The following is a 19,246-nucleotide window of genomic DNA, read 5'->3' on the forward strand; positions in this document are numbered from 1 at the left end:
TTGGGACTAAACCAAAAATAAATCAGTAATTCAGCAATGTATATAAGGCATATTGGAAAAAGGACAGAGCTTGGAACTGGACTAGAAACCTTGGGATGCCCCTTACTCCCTGTATGACCCTAAGCAAGTTATTTCATAGGTTCATGGGATTAAGACCTGGAGGAGACCTTCGGGATGAGCCAGCCCTGATCACATAAAAATAACTGAAGTCCCGGTGGGTGATATATTCACTCAAGGACCCCAGGGGAAGAAGGGCAGAGTAAAAATTGAAACACAGGTTATTTGACTCCAAATACAGTACAGTGCTCTGTCTACTATGCCATCAAGGCTCCTCACAGCCTCAGTTACCTCATCTGCAAAATGCAGGTAATAATCCATACATACCCCCCTCACCGGGTTGGCATGGGGAAAGCACCACAGAAGGGCCTGTGATCAATAGGTTCAATTCAATAAGTCTTTACTAAGTTCCTACTGTGTGCCAAGCCCTGTGCTGAGTACTAGAGTCAAACACCAAACTAAAACTTCCTGAGGATGCTGAAGATCAGTGAGGATGGCCATTCAACAGAGTAAATGTAAGAAATCATATCCCATTGTTTTAATTTGAATCAGTATCTAGCTTAACAATCTTTTTTTTAAACTAAGCAAAGAGCAAACCTCTCTCTCATAAAGGATACTGATTCCAAACATATGCATCAAGTTATTCAATGAGCCTAAGTGAATTATCTTAATAATAGCTGCTAGAATTTTGCCTTGAACACAGTAGGTCCATAATAAGGGTCTGGTCTGTGGTAAATAGATGCCCCATAAAACATCTGTTAACTAATAATTTATCCCCCATCACTAGGCTCAGAGGACTTGCTGTAGCAATGAGAAAGCTATTTTTCTACCATGAGAAAGGAAGGAAGGAAGGTCAGTTTTTTGTCTTTCTGGGATCCTATTACAATTCATCTTTAATTTCTTGGAAATTTAATGCATTTACTAAAAGCTAAAAAGTCAGATCTTAAAATAGCCCACAAAGATCAAGATTTGACTTTGCAAGGGCCAAGAAACACAAAAAATGCTGGCATCCTTCCTTACCACATACCACTTCTGCACTACAGACAGAAGATCTAAGATTTATATGTCCGGGTATTATTACACAGGCCTACAATGGGAGAATGAACACTAGATTCATTACAAATCTTACAGAAGAAAAACTAATCCCAAATCCCAATACAGTCTTTGTTAAGCCTCTCCAAAAACTCAATGTTACAGGTTTGTGTAGGGGAAGGGAGAGATCATTAGAGGGTCAGACACAGAGAGACAGTTATGGCAAATGTGCCAACCTAAAACCTGCAAAGATGGGGTGATTTGGTGTCCTGATGAGTAAATCAACCCTAGAGGAAGTCAAATAGTCCAATACCTTCATTTTATTGATGAAGAAAGTGAGTCCCAGAGTATTAAATTACGTGGTCAAGGTCACTCAGGTAATAAGTACCAGAGGCAAGATTTGAACCCAGGATGAGAACTGACAGACAAAGTGCTCCTTTCTACTATACCACGGACTCCCAACTGCCCTAGCCCTTGGTTTCCTAATCAGGAAAATAGAAGAGTTAAACTAGACAGTCTCTAAGCTCCCTTCCAATTCTAGAGCTCTGATCTTGGATCTTTCTGGTCACTGATAGAAGTTCCAAAGGAATGAAAGCTGAGAACCCTGAACATTCCAAGCATTTCAGTAGAAGGAAAATCCCTGGTCACTGAGAAAAACCCTGAGTGCTCAGTTGTAATTATGGACACTTCATAACAATGCTGGACCCCAGGTTCTGGTTGGATTTTCTGTAAGTGCCCTGGACCTTTTCTTATATTATTAACATTCAGTGCTGTTCAGTAATTCACACTATGTCTGTGAGGCCTCAGACTAATGTAATTCCTGGCTGCATTGTATCAGTTCTGAAAGCCACAAAAACCTCATCAAAACCACCTTGGGTGTTACCTGAGGCCTAGGCTTGGAGGGAGGAAAGGAGGAATTCCACCATTGGACCTGAGATATAGGCCATTCCCAACCAACTGATCAATCCCCCCACCCCCACAAAGGAGGGCGGTCCAAGCCCCCAGAGCTTTTAACTTGCAGCAACAGGTCCCACCCACCCACCCTGGGATGTTTTTATTCTAAGTAATTGCCTGGGCTTTACTTTGCTTACCTCTTTGAAAGGCACTAGTCTAGAGACTGAACAGTTAATTACTGTTTTCCTCTTAGGTTTATGATTACCAAGATGCAAAAGACCTATTAAAGAGGGCTGGAACCAGGACTCGGTGGCTAGATTCTCCTCAGAATGAGGGTAAAATGGAGCTTGGTGTAAATTAATTGTTTTGGAAAAACAAAGCAACCATTTCTGGGGTGACTGCACTAACACAAAATACAACTGATAGGTTTTTTCCCTCAAAAAGACAGAGAAAGCTGGTTAGTTAGAATGGAGACACCTGTCTTGGTTCTCCTAGCTAGTGCTTATACATACACTGCCTTCCAAACCTGTCTGTCAACAGCCTTTCCAACCTTAGTGCATATTACTGACTTTGGCTAACTCTTCTATCCAGCCAAACACTGCTGCTCATACACTGTACTCCATGTCCAAATCTCTGGACATTTGCCCTGGCTCTTCTCCACACCTAGAATGCACTCTCATCTCACTTCCGCCTCTTAGACTGACACCCTACAGCTCAAGCACCATATTCTATAGGAAGTCTCTCCTGGGTGCCCTTCCTCTAGGTGTTAATGTCTCCCCAGAAAAACTACCCATTATCTCTTTGTAGAAATCCTCAGCTAAAGTATAAACTCCTGGTGGACAGGAACAATTTGACTTTTGTCTGTGCATGCCCAGAACTGACACAAAGTAGCTGTCTAAGACATGCTTGCAGACAGGTTGATGTGTTATCAGTCTGTCAGTCAATGAGCATTTATTAACCTTCTACTATATGCTGGGGATACAAAAAGAGGCAGAAGACAATCCCTGCCCTCCAGGAGCTCACAGTGGAATGAGGGAGACAACAGGGAAATAAATATGTACAAACAAGCTCTAGACAGGAAAAGTTAGAGATAATTAAGAGAGGGAGGGTACTAGAATTAAGCGGGGTTGGAAAAGGCTTCCTGTAGAAGGAAAGATTTTAGTTGGGACTCAGGGGAAGCCAGCAGGCAGAAATAAAGAGTGAGAGCATTCCAGGCCTGGGGGACAACCAGAGAAAATGCCCAGAGCTCAGAGTTGAAGGGGCTGATTTGTGAAACAGCCAAGAGGTTGGTGTCACTGGATCAAACGGTTTGTGTAGGGGAGTAAGGAGTAAGAAGACTGAACAGGTAGGAGGGGACCAGGTTATCATTAGCCAGATCAAGTCCCAGTGGAAATCTAGAAAATGATCAACTCTAGGCCTGGAAACTCTTCATTCTCCCTCAGTCAAGTTCCACTTCCTCCTTGTACAGATGAGGAAACCGAGGTACAGAGAGACTGACCCCTCTAGCCAAGGTCACACAGAGACTAAATGGCAAATGTGAGATTTGAACCTAGGACTTCCTGAATCCAAGTCCAGAACTTTATCTACTACTCCAGACCGCCTCTTGTGCTCTCAGGCTTTTCTTATATGCAAACAAATGAGGTAGAGGGCTATAAAAGAAAGGTGTGGAACACAGGGCCCATGGCTTCATGAGACCAGAATATACATTGCACCTCTGCTCAGCAGGCCCTGTTCAGTGACTGGGCAAAGCTGAGTCTCAATTTCTCTACAGGTAAAAGGAGGGAACTGGACTCTGCCTGAGCTCTGTCCCTTATACCTCCAGCTCTAGCATGCTAGATCTGTGATAAGGCCCTGGGCCAACTTTACAGAACAATATAAATGGGACCCAGTCCTGGTTCATCTGCTGAACAGAATTCTGGGACATTCATCCCTTCCTGGAAAGACCTCTGGCTTCTAGGATGAGCTACAAACTCTTGGGCCCACCACATCCAGGCTCCAAACTACATACTAGTCTGGCCAAAAGGGACTACCGGTTGCTCCCTAATCTTCTCCAGGATCTTTGGCTGGGGTCCAGCCTGGAGAGCACCCCTCCCTTCACCTCAGGGTTCAGTAAGCACCACCCTCTAGAGCCCCCCTAATGTGACTTCCTCTGGGGAAGGGGGTGTCTATCTCAGAGTCACGACATCACAGACTTGTACTGGACCAGGAAAAAACCTCAGAAGTCATCTAATCCAACCTTTCTATCACACAAAAGGAAACTGAGTCAAGCAGAGAGGGGCTGAGGCAATATGTGCAGCAGAAGGGACACTGGCTTGGGAGGCAGAGATCCCAAGGTCAAACCTTAGTTCTGCTACCTTCACTTGGGGTAACCTCACCTAATCTTTTGAGGTCTCAGTTTCCTCCTTTGCAAAATGAGGGGCCTAACTGATAACCTCCAAGGTCCTCCAAATCCCTGATCCTCTAAGTGATTTGCCCCGTCAGACAGGTGGTGAAAAAGGTTGGATTTGAGCCCAGGTCTGGATTCCAAACCCACTGTACCACCCAGCCTCCCTCCAGGAACACTGATCACTGATCCAGGTTCATCATTCTCAAAGGAGAAAAAGGAGCCTGGGGAGGAGGGGGGGAAGGATCCACCCCCACACCCCATTCCTGGCCTCTTAGCTCTTGGTTTAGATGGCTGAAGGAGGAAAAACTAGAGCGACAACTCCTCCCCTTCCCTGATCCATGTGGGAGGCAGGTAGCAGCTGAATGTCTTCAAGTGAGGGAGAGATCACCTAGGGCCACTGGGAATAAATGAATGAATGAGTCCCAGTAGCGTCTGGAAGAGACCAGTGTCAGTGATGGGGAGGGAAGGCTGCCAGCCTCATTCCCAGAGCGCCCCCCCAGCCCACTCTTCACCCCACACAAGCCCCTTCCCCAGCTCCCAGAACCATCTCCAGCTCTGTCTTGGCTTTCTCCCCGAACCCGTGGCCTACAGAGGCCGTGCCAGCCCCGCAGAGCCCCAAGGACACTGGCTGACCTTTCTGCGGGGAGCCGCCGATGCTCTCGCTGCTGGACTGCATGTCCAGGGCGGCTCTCTTGAGGCTGCTGAAATAGCCTCGAGAGCGGGCGAAGCTGCCACGGGGGGACCTGCCATTGGGGCTGGCGAACGGGGTCGAGGTGCCGTCCTTCCTGGCGAAGATGCCGCTGAAGAAACGCAGCAGCCGGTGCTCGGGAGGTCCCAGGGACGCCCCGGTGAAGAGGCCCCGGCCCCCGGCGGCCTGGGCCTGGGCCCGCTCCAGCCGCTGCAGGTCGCTGTTATCCAATGTGCGGTTCTTGCTTTTGCAGCGCTCCCAGCGCTCCAGCTCGGACAGCGCCAGCGGGTCCACCTTGCTGAGCACCTCGCCCACGTCCAAGGTGTTGCGTTTCTCCGACGGCTGAGGCTGCGGCTGCGGCTGGGGCAGGGGCCCCTCTGGGGCTCCGGGACCCATCTCGGCCGCAGCTGCGCCCAGAGCATCCCCGGGGTCTTCTGGGGCCCAGAGGGGCTCCCCTTCGGGCGGCTGGTGCAGGCAGCCGGAGCTACGGTGGTGCTTGTCCCGGGACAGGGCCCGCAGCCTCAGCACGTCCCCGGCCGGCCAGTGGCGGAAGCTGAGGCTCCTCCGGAGCAGCCTCTGGGGGGGTCCTTCGGGTGGAGGGGCTCCGGGACCCTGCTCCTCCACCTCCGGGCTGCTCAGCCCTGCAGTCGCCTCGTGGTCCCCTTCAAATCCCGGGCTGCCCCGGGCCAGCTGCTCTCCGTCCTCGTCCTCCTCCTGCTCGCCATCGCCCCCTGAGGGGCTCCTGGGCCCATAGTCCGACGGCTCAGTTGCCCCAGCGAGGGCCGTTCTCCCGAACGATGAGCCTTGCTGGAAGGGCTCCGGCCGAGCGGACACCTTGAGGCGGCCCAGCTCCAACTGGCCAGTGCTGCGAGTCCGAAAGCTGCGGGGACTAGGCACACTGTCCTCTCCCTGCCTCTCCTCCAGGCCGTCCTCGTCCTCCTCGTCCTCCGCCAGGTCCTCTCCGACCTCCTCCATCAGCAGGCCGCCTCGGGGCAGGCTGGCCGTGGCCGTGGGCAGCCGCCGCCGCCGCCGAGGGGCCCCGGGCCCCTGAGGGCCCGCCGCGTCTCCTGGGGTTCCTGGGGGCGGCGACGGCGGCTGCAGCAGCTCCTTCTTCACCATGGTCACGGAGATGCGGTAGACGGTCTTCCTCTGGGGAGTCCCCCTCTGCATGGTGGCCGGGCCCGGCTCGGGGCTGCTGCTGCTGCCGCCGCCGCCGTCCAGCAGGTACATACCGGCTCCCGGGGCGACTGCCTCCGGCTCAGGCAGCCTGCCCCCGGGCAAGCATCCCGGCCGGGCTCCCGGTTCCCCCTCGGGAGGGGGCTGCAGATGTCCGCGTCCTCTGAATCCTCCCCTCTCCCTCCTCCTCGCGCTCCTCAGCCCGCCTGCCCGGCCGCCGCGGGCCCTGAGGGTGGGGGGCTAATGCGGCACGTCGGGCTCCAGCGGCGCCCCCGGGACTGGGGGGTCCATGATCGGGAAAACGAGCGTGCGCCCGCCCCGCCCTGCAGAACGAGCCGGGGCCTGGGCCAGGCCGGGACTGGAGCCGGGGCTGGAGTCGGAGCCGGGGCCGGAGCCCAACCCCGGCTGCCCTTCGGGCAGGGAGAAGGCGGGAGAGAAATCGGAGGCGGGTAATGGCCTGGGGCGAGGGGGCGGACCCTGCAGCAGGCCCGGAGGGCTGATGGATGGATGGACTGCCTGCCGGACGCCCCGAGGGCGAGCCGAGCTCAGCTCGCGGCTCCGGGGCCGCAGCCCTCTCGTCCTCCGCCGCCGCCGCCGCCGCTGCTGCTCCTGCTGCTGCTGCTGCTCCTGCTGCTGCTGCTGCTCCTGCTGCTGCTGCTGCTCCTGCTGCTCCTGCTGCTGCTGCTGCTCCTGCTCCTGCTCCTGCTCCTGCTCTTGCTCCTGCTCCTGCTCCGCTCTCGCTGCCGCCGCCGCCGCCGCCGGGGGCGGGGTGGGGGGCGCCTCGAGGGGGGGCCGCTCAGGCTGTGGCCGGTGCAGCTGCTGCGGCGGCTGCCGCTGCTGAGCGCAAGCTCGCGCCGGGCGCTGCGGGGCCCGCGGGCGGCCGCCTCATTGTCTCGGGCGCCTCGGGGCCCGCCCGTTCGCACCCTGGCCGCCCTGGCCCGGCCCGCTTCAGGCCGGAGGCGCCGCCCCCTCGGCCGGCCCCGGGCTCCTACAGGGGCGGCTACGGGGGGCCGAGGGCTGAGCGCGGGGCACGGGCGGCCGCGCTCCCGCCCAGCATCCTCGCGCGGGCACGCAGGGCTCCCGGTCCCCCGGGCCGGGTGCGGACGAGGGGCGGAGCGGAGCCACAGCTGCTGCCGAGGGAACGAGCGAGCCGCGAGCGAGCGAGCGGCGAGCTGGGCTCCCAGGGAAGTGCGGCGGCCGCGGAAGCGCCGGACTGGATTCCCGCCTTCGCCGCGGGAAGGGAGCCAGCCGAGTGTGGCGGCAGAGGCGCAGGAGAGGAGCCCCCTCCTCATCCCCCCGCCCCCCGAGAACGCCCCGCTGCACTCTCGGAGCGGGCGGGGTGGGGGCTCGGGGTGGGAGGAGGGCGGGAAGCAGTATGTCCCCACGGTCGTCAAGGGGGCAAAACCCCAGGAACCCCCGGGAAGGGAAGGGAGTAAACGTTTCTTAACTCTTAAACGCAGGTGACCCTCACAACAACCCGGGGAGGGAGGGGCTGTTATGATCCCCATTGTCCAGATGGACAGCTTCAGTGACTTGTCCAGGTTCGCACAGGTCACCTCCGAACTCAGGGCCCAGCACTATCCACCACACCCCCCAACACTGCATGGATGAAGGAACATTTATTACGGAACCTTTCAGATCTCAAGGTTTTGGATTTTAACTTAACAGTGAACGTGAAGAGGGCAGAGAAGTGGAAGAGGATCATCCCCTGATAACAGAGAAGTGAGCAGAATGTCCTCTGTGATCCTTTCTGACTCTACTTCTGTGATGCCACAAACCTCTGCAGAATTCCCAACTGGTAAATTTATCAACAACCAGCAAGCATTTAGGGATTGCCTGCTGTATTATACCAGGCACCATGCTGAGCTCTGAGGATTCACTGACAAAATGAAGCACCCCTTCCCTTGAGGATTTAACAACCCAGTGCCATAGGGGCATAATATAACTAACTCTCCATTTCCTTTTCTGGAATCCCAACCCTCAAGGAGCTCCCTGGTTTTAGACCAACTCTACACCCTAAGTCAGCTGCTGGTACTTCGAAAGGGAGAGAACTGTCCAGCAGCCTACTGACCGGTCAATACACTATCAGACTGTCTTTGTTATAAATTAAACCAGAATACCAAAGAAAGTCAAGGCTAAATCTAAGCTCCTTGAGGCCAGGAAATATTTCCCTTCTGTCTGTGTGTCTCCAGTGCGTAGCACCCTACTCAGAGAACAAACTGCTTGATGGAATGCTGTCCACAATAGACCATACCCGAGGAGGCACTGTCAGGATTGGCCAAGCACAACAAATCCATCTCCAGGCCAGGCTGCCAATCTTCTGGTATGACCTTCTTTCTTCCCTCTTAGCTAGCTCGTCAGGGTCTCTGAGAAAAGCTCAGTCAGGGAAAGGCAATGTGATGTGAGAATAAACATACTAGTTGAAAATCAAGGGTGAGGAAGGGTACCACTGTATCCTGTGACACTTATCCCCTAGCTCTGGATCTGCTCTGCATTTGTACAATAAAGGGATAGAATCAGTATTTCTAAGTCTATGATATCTTGTTGGACCTGCCAAACCTTCAAGGAACCTACTCCCCATATTAAACTCAGGCAGGAAGAATATAATTTGTAAAATCCTCAAGATGCTTTTTTTGGGCATCTTTCCAAGTCTGAATGAAACTAAAAAAAAAAAACTCAAAAAGCTAGCAACTACACACAAGAATAGAACTGTTCAAAAACTCGCTCCCTCTAAATGTTAGCAGCACCAAATGAAAACTGTCTTGTCTTTAAAGTGGGATGTCTAGGACAGCTGACCAGTCATGTGTCTCTCCTGGAGGAGCGTTCTGAAAATTGACTTTTTAAAACAACAACAAAAGAGAAAATGACAAAAAGCAAAGCTTTCCTGGTGGCAGTGGAATAAGGAGCCCTGTTTGGAAGGTGAAGGACTTCAGGTCCAATTTCAGCTCCCCTCCTAAAGGTGACCTTGGGCAAGACTCAGTGTCAATTTCTTCCTCTAAAAATGAGGGAATCCTAAGGTCCCTGACAGCACAAAATCCTATGAACCCCCCAAAACAGGACCATCGGGTGATTTTAATACACTAGACCAGCAAGAATTAATAAACCCAGAGCTGGAGGGGAACCTCTAGGCCACTCTCTCATTTTACAAGTGAGGAAACTGAGGTCCAGGAATTAGTTAGTCCAAGGTCACATGGGTAGGGAAATAGTAGAGCCAAGATTCAGACCCGCTAGCTCTCATTTCAAGTCCAGTGAAGGTTCTTTCTCCTCCATCAAAATACCACGGGGATGTTTTCCAAGCAGGAAACAGAAGCCTCGAGATGGGGACTGAAGTTACCATGCCTTCAATTAATTTAGATCTAGAAGGTCCAAACTCTTATGTTTACAGGAAAATGAGTTTTAAGAAACTGAGGCACAGGGGGAGAAATGGTACAGCAGATGCAGAATTGGGACAGGCTGTAAATACTCAGATCCACTCAGGGTCCATTACACTCTACTATGGGGGTGTTCAGTCGTTTCAGTCACATGGACTCTTCATGACCCCATTTGGGGTTTTCTTGACAAAGATACCAGAGTGGCTTTGCCATTTCCTTCTTGGCTGTACTATCTCTACCATTTTACCAATGAGGACACTGAGTCCCAAAGATGGGGAATAAACCAAGCCCAGGGCCAAATGGCCAGTAAATCTTAGTGGTGGAGCTAGAACCTAGGCCCTTTAACCTCTACCCTGGTACCCTTTCTACTCCCCATTGGCACCTCCATTCTCCATATATCGTATTAATTTTTAAAACTGTGATGGTAAAATTGTTTATTTGAGCCAGCGGGGTCATGTCCAGCTTCTGCAAAGGAACCTGCTTCAGTAATATGTCTCAGGAGAAAGCCCCTTGCCACCCAGGATCCCACCAGGTGCTCTACTGAGGGGATGTGCCAGCCCCAATCCAGGCTTACTCCAGTCCAGGCTTTCCCTCCAGCCATACTATTAATGTGGGCTAGGATTAGGCAAATCCATTTTCCCCCCACCTTACAGAACACAGAACATTTCCAGCAGTCACTTTCAGCTTCCTGCGCAGGGATCTCAGGGATCCTGGATCCACACTTCATACACTCCAGATACCGAGGTTTGAGGTCCTGGTGGACTCCTCTGACTGATGATCCCAAGGCCCAGGAGCAGCCCCTCCCCACGTCCCCAGACACTTGGGTTGCCCCAAAGCATGGCCAGCCTGCCCAGGCTCTCCCCAAAAGCCGCATTCCTCCAGGGCTCACCACCTCTAGGAAAAGGAGGGAGGGAGCAGAGAGCCCAGCATGGCCAGGAATCCCTCAAGCCTCTGGCAGGGTCTATTACATCAGCCTCCAATCTCTCCCCCATCCCTATTCTAACCTCTCTACACAGCTCCCAAATCGATATCCTTAAAGAAAAGATCTGACCAGGTTCCTCCCTAGCTCAAGATACTCCCGGGACTCCCTATTGCCTGGTTTGGCAAAGCCTGGCTTTGGCTGGCACCAGCCTGGCTTTCCAAGGCTGTTTACACATCCTCCTCCTCCCCCTCAAATATTCCAGCTCTGGGCAGCTCCCTCTTCCCTTACAAGGTATCCTCTGCCTCCTCAACCACAACCCTCAGAAGGCTCAACTCAGGTCCCACCTACAGATGTGAGGGTCCCGGCACCTCAATTGCTATAGATTCATTTTCTCTCCATTGTAACTACTTTCCCAGGACCATAAACGGAGAACTGGGAAGGTTCTCAGAGGCTTTCGGTGGGCAAAGGACAAAACAGGTTCAGGTAAGCTGTGACACACAGGTAGCCTCAGGGGTGGGATTTGAACCCAGGCCTTGGGATTTCAAAGCTCCAACTCTTACCTTGGAATTTTCTCCTTTCCTTTCCCTCCAAAGCTCCAGGAAGGACAATGCCCACAGAGTTCTTTTGGATTTGTATCCCCACAGTCTAGCACCATGCTGGGCACAGGCAGTCAATATAGATTTGTTAATTGGTTGATCTGCTGGGAGGGATCCTTAGGGGTCTGTAATAGGAGCTGACCTCTTGGATCAGCTCAAGGAGCCAGGCCAAGGAGTGACTCAAAGAAGGGGTGGGGGTGGGGGCAGATCCCCTCTGGAAATTACTGAAGAGGGAGCAACAGAGGATGAATTTAACCCTAGGTCTTCCTCACCCCAAGCCAGCACTGAATCTTCCCCCACTCCCCCAGGCCTTCCTTCTGCTGCCTCTACAGTAGACTCCAGCAGGTTGGGAGGTGATCCTGGGGGGGTGGAGGGGACGCTGTCACTGTTTATACCAAGTGTGATCAGAATTCCTGGGATCAAAAAAAGTTCACACACCTGGAGCTGGCAGGAGTCTCAGAGTCCAACTCTCTCATTTTATAAGGGGGAAACTAAGGGCCTGCCCAAGGCAACACAGGTAGCACATCCCCAGACTCCTAAGGCATTTCTATCCCCACTGTCCCAAACTGCCTTGTATTAGGTAACTGATTAGTTTACCTGTTTCACTTAGAACTCCTTCCCATACTGTGGTCCTGCCCCCATCCCCTCCCCTTTTTACAAATCGCTGGCTTGGAAACTACTATTTTGCCCAGTGTTCACTGTGTGGAAACCAAAGAGCAGATGTGAGGCCAGTAGGTCTGAAATTGTTCCTTGTACAGAGAAATCTTATGGAGAGCCAGAAGCAGTGGCTAGGGCTCCTTTCCCCAGAATAAAAGCTGCCAGCTTCCAACAAAACACAGAGCATCCTAGAGGCACTCCTTAGCTTTGGGCTAAAAGCTGATCAAATGCCCCCCAGTTTCCTCTGCTCATCCCCCAACTGGCTCCCAATGGGCCCTGGGGCCAAAACGATTTTCACAGAATCCCAGCTATCGTGCTGGAGAGGCCACCTAGTTCAATACCCCCATTTTACAGAGCAGGAAAATGAAGCCAAGATAGTAAGTGACAGAGGCCCACCTGTGTCTTCTAAGCCCAGGGACAGGTTCTTCCAGCTGTTATGTGACATCAGGTCTTGATAAATATAAAACCAAAGGAAAAGGAAAGGGTTTTGTAATCCTTACTTCTACTTAACATTTAATTCAATGAAACTTTCAAATTCAATAAGGATTGATCAATCAATCAACAAACTCTTACTAATAATCCCTTATTGTTTATTAACACAGCATGCCCTATGAAAGCAATGGCTGCTCAAAGTTGAGCTCCTTCACAGGTGCCCAAGTCCCTCCTTCTCTAACTCAAAAGTTAGGATGAAGCAATTCTGGAAAGGAGTGGACCTTACCTTCTGGCCAATAGGAGACCAAGAACTCTTATCTCAGAGAAAGCCATCTTCTGTCAGGGCTGGGAAGGGCAGGGGCTTCTGAGAGGTCTTCTGGTTCTTGGCTTGGAATTTTAAATCTTGCCTATATTGGTTTTTCTAGGGAGAGGGGGGTGTAGGTGTGTGTAAGTGTGTGTGTGTGTGTGTGTGTGTGTGTGTGTGTGTGTGTGTGTGTGTGTGTATTCTGGATTCTGTTTTCCTATAGAATTGATTTTTGGGGGTCTTAAACTCCTAAGACTTAACAAAGCTTCTAACACACAGTAGGTGTTTAATACTGAATGAATGAATAAATTCCCACCTTCTAGGTGGAAGCAAAGGTAAGGAGAGCACTGGGTTCTGTAGCATGGATGAGGAGGGAGCCGCTGGCCTGACACCTCACAGTAGGTTCTTAAATCAGGCACCAGATCCTGCGCTCAGGCAGTTTCTCTCCTCTCTGTGTGTCTTCACTTGAAAAGTCAGGTGACGGAAACGTTCTTTGGTGATGAAAATCTGCAAACACCCTTGTAGTGAGAGATCCCGTTGGAGGGCTGCCCTTCAATTCCACAGACTACCTGCAACACAGATTAGGAAGGATTTCCCTTGCTGATCGATGGACGGAAGGGGAAGCTACTATTCATCAAGAGCCATGGAGATCAGGGAAGCTGCGTGGAGTGAGCCAGGGGTGCCAGCTTTGTGGGGTTTTCTCTGATGTTTGTCCTTCATTTTTATCTCTAGATATAGTCAAAGGATCACAGATTCAGAGTTGGAAAGTACTTTGGAAGGTATGCAGCCCAAATGCCATCATTTTAGAAAGGACAAAACCAAGGCCTTGAGAATGGAAGGGACCTGCCGCACGTCATATGGGCAGCACCTATCTGACAGCATCATGGTAATAATCACCTGAGTCAACATGTAAAATGCTTTGAAAATTGTAAAACCCTATATAAGTGCTGGCCATTATCTACTTCTTTTTTATCATTATTATTATTTTTATTATTATAATTGGATAAACTAGGGATTTGGACCCAGGCCCCTGGACCCCCACATCTCTCTTTTGTATGAGGTCTCTCTTCATGCTACATTCATGAAAAGGAAAACTGGTTTGTTTGAGGTTCAGACAATTCACTCACTGACCAATGGTTCAGAAAAAAAGAAAGTGGGGGAAAAAAAGCTGGCCCCTGGGCACAGCCAAGCTCCCAGACTCCCCTTTTGTGCTACTGGGCAGAGAGCCAACCATTAGCAGAACCTACTTGAAATCATTAAAAGCGTGAGGACCTGATTAGAACGGAAATAAATCCTGTTCTTCCGGCAAAGTCTCCTCTTGGAGGGTGATGACCCTGGGTTCTCTGAGCCTGTGCCACTGGGGAATGCCAGCTTCCCAAGATGAATGACTCAGGCCAGGGCTGGTCAGTCTTATGCACAGAGGCTAAGCAAGGGAAGTTTGGAAGAGTGGACACAAGCAAAGTAGGGTTGCCATCTCTGTACTCTGAGGGAAAAGCCACATCTGTGAATTCAATGATCCCTTTAAATATGGAAGCGAATTCAAGTCCAGCATGGAAGTGCAGGTGCGGGCCCTACAAAGAACAAAATCAGGTCTTGCCCTCAGGAAATGTACCTTCTGAATTCAACATTACCTAAAGTGACAAGAAAGAGGCTCTGCCATGGAAATGGGGTGTTGGACTTGATAGAGCACTGGACCCAGGTCAGGGAGACCTGGATTCAAATCCCACCTGTTAATCATGGCTTTGTTAACATCTCCCCTTCTGTCCCCTGGCCTTGCCCCATTGAGTGCAGGCCTCCATCCCCTCCCACCTCCTCCCACAGCTGCTGGTTGGTCTTCCTGCCTAAGTCTCTCCCAGCCTTGCTCCATCCTCCCTCAGCATCCTTGCCATCTTCCTAAAGTCCAGGGTTGACTACACCCTGCCCTAGTAATTTAGCTCCAGTGACAGCACCCTATTGCATCAGGATCAAGTCAAAAATCCTCTCTTTGGCACTGGAAACCCTTTATATCCCAGATTACCCTACCTCATTACAAATCACACATGCACACCCAGATACTCTGGAATCCAGTGACACTGGTCTCCTTGCCTTGCTCAGACAATTTACACCATGATTACAACATTATCAATGGAAAGAACAAAGAGGAAAAAAAGGAAACTTGAATGCTTACCCCCAAAAGATGAAAGAAATAGGAAAGGGATCCATATATTTAAAGGCATTTGGAGCAGCCTTTTTAATGGTAGCAAAAAGCCAGAAACTAAAGGGGATCCCTTCCATTGGGAAGTAGCTGAACACAAATTACAGAATAGAATATGCATTACTGTGCCATAAGAAAAGAGGAAGGGGACAATTTCAGAGAAATATTGGAAACAGATGAACTGAAGCAGAGGGAAGGGAGCAGAGTCAGTAGAACAATTTATACCCCAACAGTTACAAGGTAAAGACAAGCAGCTTTGAAAGACTTCGGAATTCAGCTCAATGCAGTGAGAGGACCAGTAATGGTGCCTGATGCGCCCCTCCTGACACAGAGAGGGGAGGGACATGGGCTGCAGAAGGAAACCTACATTTTTGGATATGGCTACTGTGGGAATTAGGTTTGACTGATTATACATATGTGGTGTCAGGGTTTTATTTTGTTTTCAGTTGGGGGAGGTAGGCAAGGACAGAAAAATAAGCTTTCTGATTGAAAAGAAATTTCAAAAGATAGAAATTAAATATTTCAAATTTATAACAAGTATGACTCCAGAGATGAGCCATGAGAAGGCCCCTCCTTCCATTTTCTGCAGGTGTGGAAAATTACAGATGTCCGATTTTTCAACAGGTGGCTTGGTTTTGCTGAACAATTTCTATTTTATGTTCTTTGTTACAAATGACAGTTTTCTGAGATGGGGCAGGAGGAGAGTCAATGGGAAATATAAGAGATGGAAAAAATAAAATACATAAAATGAATCTTTAAAAAGTAAGACATATGCATGTGAAGAAAATGAATGAATGAGCACATGCTGACCTCTGGATGTCACATAGGCTTTCCTACGCAGAACTGAGTCTGGAACTGGTCCTACTCAGGAAGGGAATTGGCGTGCCAGGTGATAAGGGAGTGCAGAAGGCATAAAGAAAACTCCTCACCAGTGCCTGCCTTTTATTTTTAGTCACCCACACAGATGACAAAAAGCAAGCAGCAAATTGCATACACAAACTATTAGAAATGACAGCCTTGGTGAAGCAGCTCTGCGGAGCTCCACGGATGAGTCACCCGATTTTCTGATAGTGAGCCTTCTGGTTCATAAATTAGACCCCAGGTTCAAAGCTGCCTCTGCACCGCTGAGACTGATGAACCCTCTTCATTCGTCCTCCCTCAGCTTCCAGCTCTCGGGGGAGGCCTGGCAGAGGCCCAGATCTCAGGAAATCAAAGGAATTCCTTCAGTCAAACTAGCAATTCTACCTGTGCCTGCTCCCCAGCTGCTAGATGTGGGTGGGCAGGGCTGTGAAGATGAGGCTTCTCTGGCGGGGCAGAGTGGATCCTGATCTGGCCAACAGGATTGATTTTCTCTTTAGAGGTGTGCCAGATGTGGAATAGGGGAGGATCTCATTCAACTTACCTTCAGCAAAACTGGGCTTGGTATATGACTACAAGGTAGCTTCCAAAGAGGATCTAGCAAGGATGAGGTCAAAGTCAGGAGGAACATCGGAGGTCGTCTACTTCAACCCCTTCACTTAACAAATGAGTAAACTGAGACCCAGAGAGGGGATCAGAACTCTGAACCTGGGAAGGATCTCATATACCATCTAGACTCATACCTTCATCTTATAGATGAGGAAACTGAGGACCAAAGAATTTGTGGGCCCCTTGAGGGCAGGGACTCTGTCTATACCTTTCTTTTCTTCCCCATGCTTAGCACACTGACTGGCACATGGTCAGCACCTAATAAATGTTGTTGACTGACTGTCCTCTGATTCCAGAGCTTTCAAGGTCAACATCTGGCCCTGTCTGGATGTTCCCTGCATATCTGCTCTGGGGTCCACCATTCACAGGGATGCCAGAGTTCTCTGCCCATGCCATTCCCCCGCTCTCTGGGCTTCCAAGGCAGATTTTGCTCTTGCCTGTAGGAGAAAACAGACCCCACCCCCTCCCTGGGCATTTAAAGCGTGTCACAACCTGGGTCTACGCTCTCTCCAGAATGATCTCAAGACATCCCCCTCACACATCCTGGCTCACTTGCTGTGGTTCAACAGCCCACCTCCTGCCTCTCTTTGCCTTTGTGGGTACCTTCAGAGCAGTGGTGCTGAATTCAAATAGAATCAGGACCACTAAGCCCTCCATCCAGACCCCTGTGGGGCTTTACAGTGTGAGATTACTCTTGGCCTACTGTACATCTATTCATTGCACCAAATATTTCCCCACTGCATTGTAATCTCTTCCTGCATATTTGACTTCTCTGCTTTATAGGGTCATGGAATGTAGAGCCAGAAGGGTCCTTAGAGACCATCCACCCAGGCCTCTGAGTTTAAAATACAAATTAACTTTATTCTTTTAAAATATATTATAATTTTAAATGTACTTAAAATTTTTGATAGCTCTCATTCATCTAACCCTCTTGTCCACCTTCTTTTCTGAGTATCTGCTCACTCCTTTCCCCAATACGCCATTCATGCCCAGTAAGAAAGAATTTAGAAAGAGGTAAAAAGGTAATTCAGCAAACTTGCCAATACACCAATAGTATATGATCCAGTATGGACTGTGACAGTGTATGCAGTATGGTACACCCACAGCCCCCAACCTCTGCAAAGATAGGAAAAGATAGGAAAAGAGGCGACTTTTCTCAGCCAGCACCATTGGTATAATTACTCAGCAGGTGTATTTCATACTTTGCAGCTTTTTCTACCTCAATTGTTATAATCATTATCTCTACCTCTACTCACTCATGAAGCCCAGAGGTTCAAAGTGAGTTAGTTGTGAGTTAGTGTAGGAGGCAAAAGTCACACAGAGGTCAGGTTGCTGGGTACTTTCACAGCTAACTGTTTTCACCTCCCCATCCCTAAAGAATGAACAAGTGCAAGTGAAAATTTAGACTCAGCTCTGAGAGAGCTGGAGAGCCAAGGGAACTGTCACAGACAATGACCATGGGATGAAAAGGAAGACATCAGAATCCCAGAGGGTAGATGAGGAAACATACCTTTTGGTTTGCAGGTGGTGGGCTGCAGGTGTGGAATGCTGCATACACTATTATGAGATGTCAAAGTGTTGATTTGTTTTGATTACCTGACTTTTCCCCCACTAGGAAGTTAAAGCAATGTAAGGAAAACTAATAACTAACAAAATATTTTTTAAAAGGCATGAGAAGAGGATAATTCAGTGAATAATTAAGTAGCCACAGCCCAGTGTGGTACTTTGGTCTGCTGCACGGCACCACTCATTCCCCCATATCTAAGCTGTTTCCTGGACCTGCTGACTTCCCCTCTGCAGCATCTCTCCAGAATATGTCCCCTTCTCTGTTCTGCCCCTGCCCCCACCCTGGTGCAGGCCCTCACACCTGGCCTATGGCAGTAGAAGCTGGGGGGGAGGAGGGGCTCCAGTGTCTCCTCCCTCCAGCCCATCCTCCCCTCAACCACCAAAGTGACCACATCACCCCCTTGCAACAAAGTCCAGCAGCTCCTCATGGCCTCCAGGACCCAATCTAGCCTTTCAGAACCCACCCCACCCCTACCTTCCTCCAACATGTGCTCTTGGATCCAGTGACCCTGGCCTCCTGGTTGGTCTACAACCAAGACCCTCCATCTCTCAGCTCAGGGCACTCTACGGCTGTGCCCTCTGCCTGGAACACTCTCTCCCTCCTCTGCTCCAATGACAGAGCTCCTGGACTTCTTTCAAGATCCAAGTAAAATCCCACCTCGTACAGGAAGCTTTCCCCAGGCTCTCTTCCTTCCAATGCCTTCCTTCTGTTCATTCTTTCCTATTTATCCTTATAGAGCTCGCTTTGTATATATTCATTTGCACATTGTCTCCCCCTTTAGATTGCAAGCTCTTTGAGGGCAGGGATTGTCTTTTGCCTTCTTTGTATCTCTAGCACTTGGCACAGGGCCTAACACATAGTAGGTTCTTAATGATATTTACTGATTGATTACTTTAAAGTTTGCAAGGCACTTTAGACAGAAACACGTTTTATTCTTACCACAACCCTGGCAGGTAGGTATTATTATTCGCATTTTACAGATGAGGAAACTGAGGCAGACATCAGTTAAGTAACTTGCCCAGGGTCAGACAACTATGAAGTGTCTGCCATCTGATTTAAATTCAGGTCTTCCTGGCTGCCAGTCTACCTGTCTAAGCCACTTGGATGACGATGTCTTTTATCCTAAAACTTGAGCAAGTAATTGTGGGAAGGGAAAAGATTTGATGTAGAGCGGGGCACCATTACACCAATAATGTCGTTTCCCTCATTGTGCTTTCCACCTTTATCCCCTGGAGCAGGTAGACTGACTAGGCATCTTCCCCATCTCCTTATCAGCAAGACACATCCTGCTTATCAGTAGATTGGAGAAGGAGGTAACATGGGAAGGAGATGATATGAGGAATGTTCATTTCTTACCCAGCTGCTTCCCTGAGGAGTGTGGGCTCCAGGTGGGTGTTGGGGCTGAGCAGAGCTTCTCATAAGAGACAAAGAGCGAGGTTTCTGAAATCTACTCGTCATCTCTGATCTCAAAAGGCATTTGGTGGCTGTGAGAGGTATCTACCA

The 19,246-nt window shown here is 50.1% G+C and overlaps 1 protein-coding gene and 1 long non-coding RNA gene across 8 annotated transcripts in view; one reads left to right on the plus strand and one right to left on the minus strand.

Annotated features, from left to right (window-relative positions):
- AGAP1 (ArfGAP with GTPase domain, ankyrin repeat and PH domain 1) overlaps positions 1-19,246 on the minus strand; it is a 694,274-nt gene that overhangs the window by 473,040 nt on the left and 201,988 nt on the right. For 5 of the 7 annotated variants that reach the window (XM_072640678.1, XM_072640675.1, XM_072640676.1 and 2 more), the window contains exon 1: positions 5,003-6,420. The exons of the other annotated variants lie outside the window; for them this stretch is intronic. In XM_072640678.1, the coding sequence (XP_072496779.1) occupies positions 5,003-6,287 (1,285 nt within the window). In that variant the 5' untranslated portion in view covers positions 6,288-6,420. Of the gene's footprint in view, positions 1-5,002; positions 6,421-19,246 lie in introns of those variants that run through there. 7 annotated transcript variants of the gene reach the window in all.
- LOC140525349 (uncharacterized) lies at positions 7,632-8,755 on the plus strand. The gene is made up of 2 exons (XR_011974012.1): positions 7,632-8,031; positions 8,426-8,755. It is a non-coding gene; the product is annotated as an uncharacterized lncRNA (long non-coding RNA).

The sequence above is a fragment of the Notamacropus eugenii genome, chromosome 2, assembly GCF_028372415.1.
Source record: "Notamacropus eugenii isolate mMacEug1 chromosome 2, mMacEug1.pri_v2, whole genome shotgun sequence".
Taxonomy (NCBI): domain Eukaryota; kingdom Metazoa; phylum Chordata; class Mammalia; order Diprotodontia; family Macropodidae; genus Notamacropus; species Notamacropus eugenii.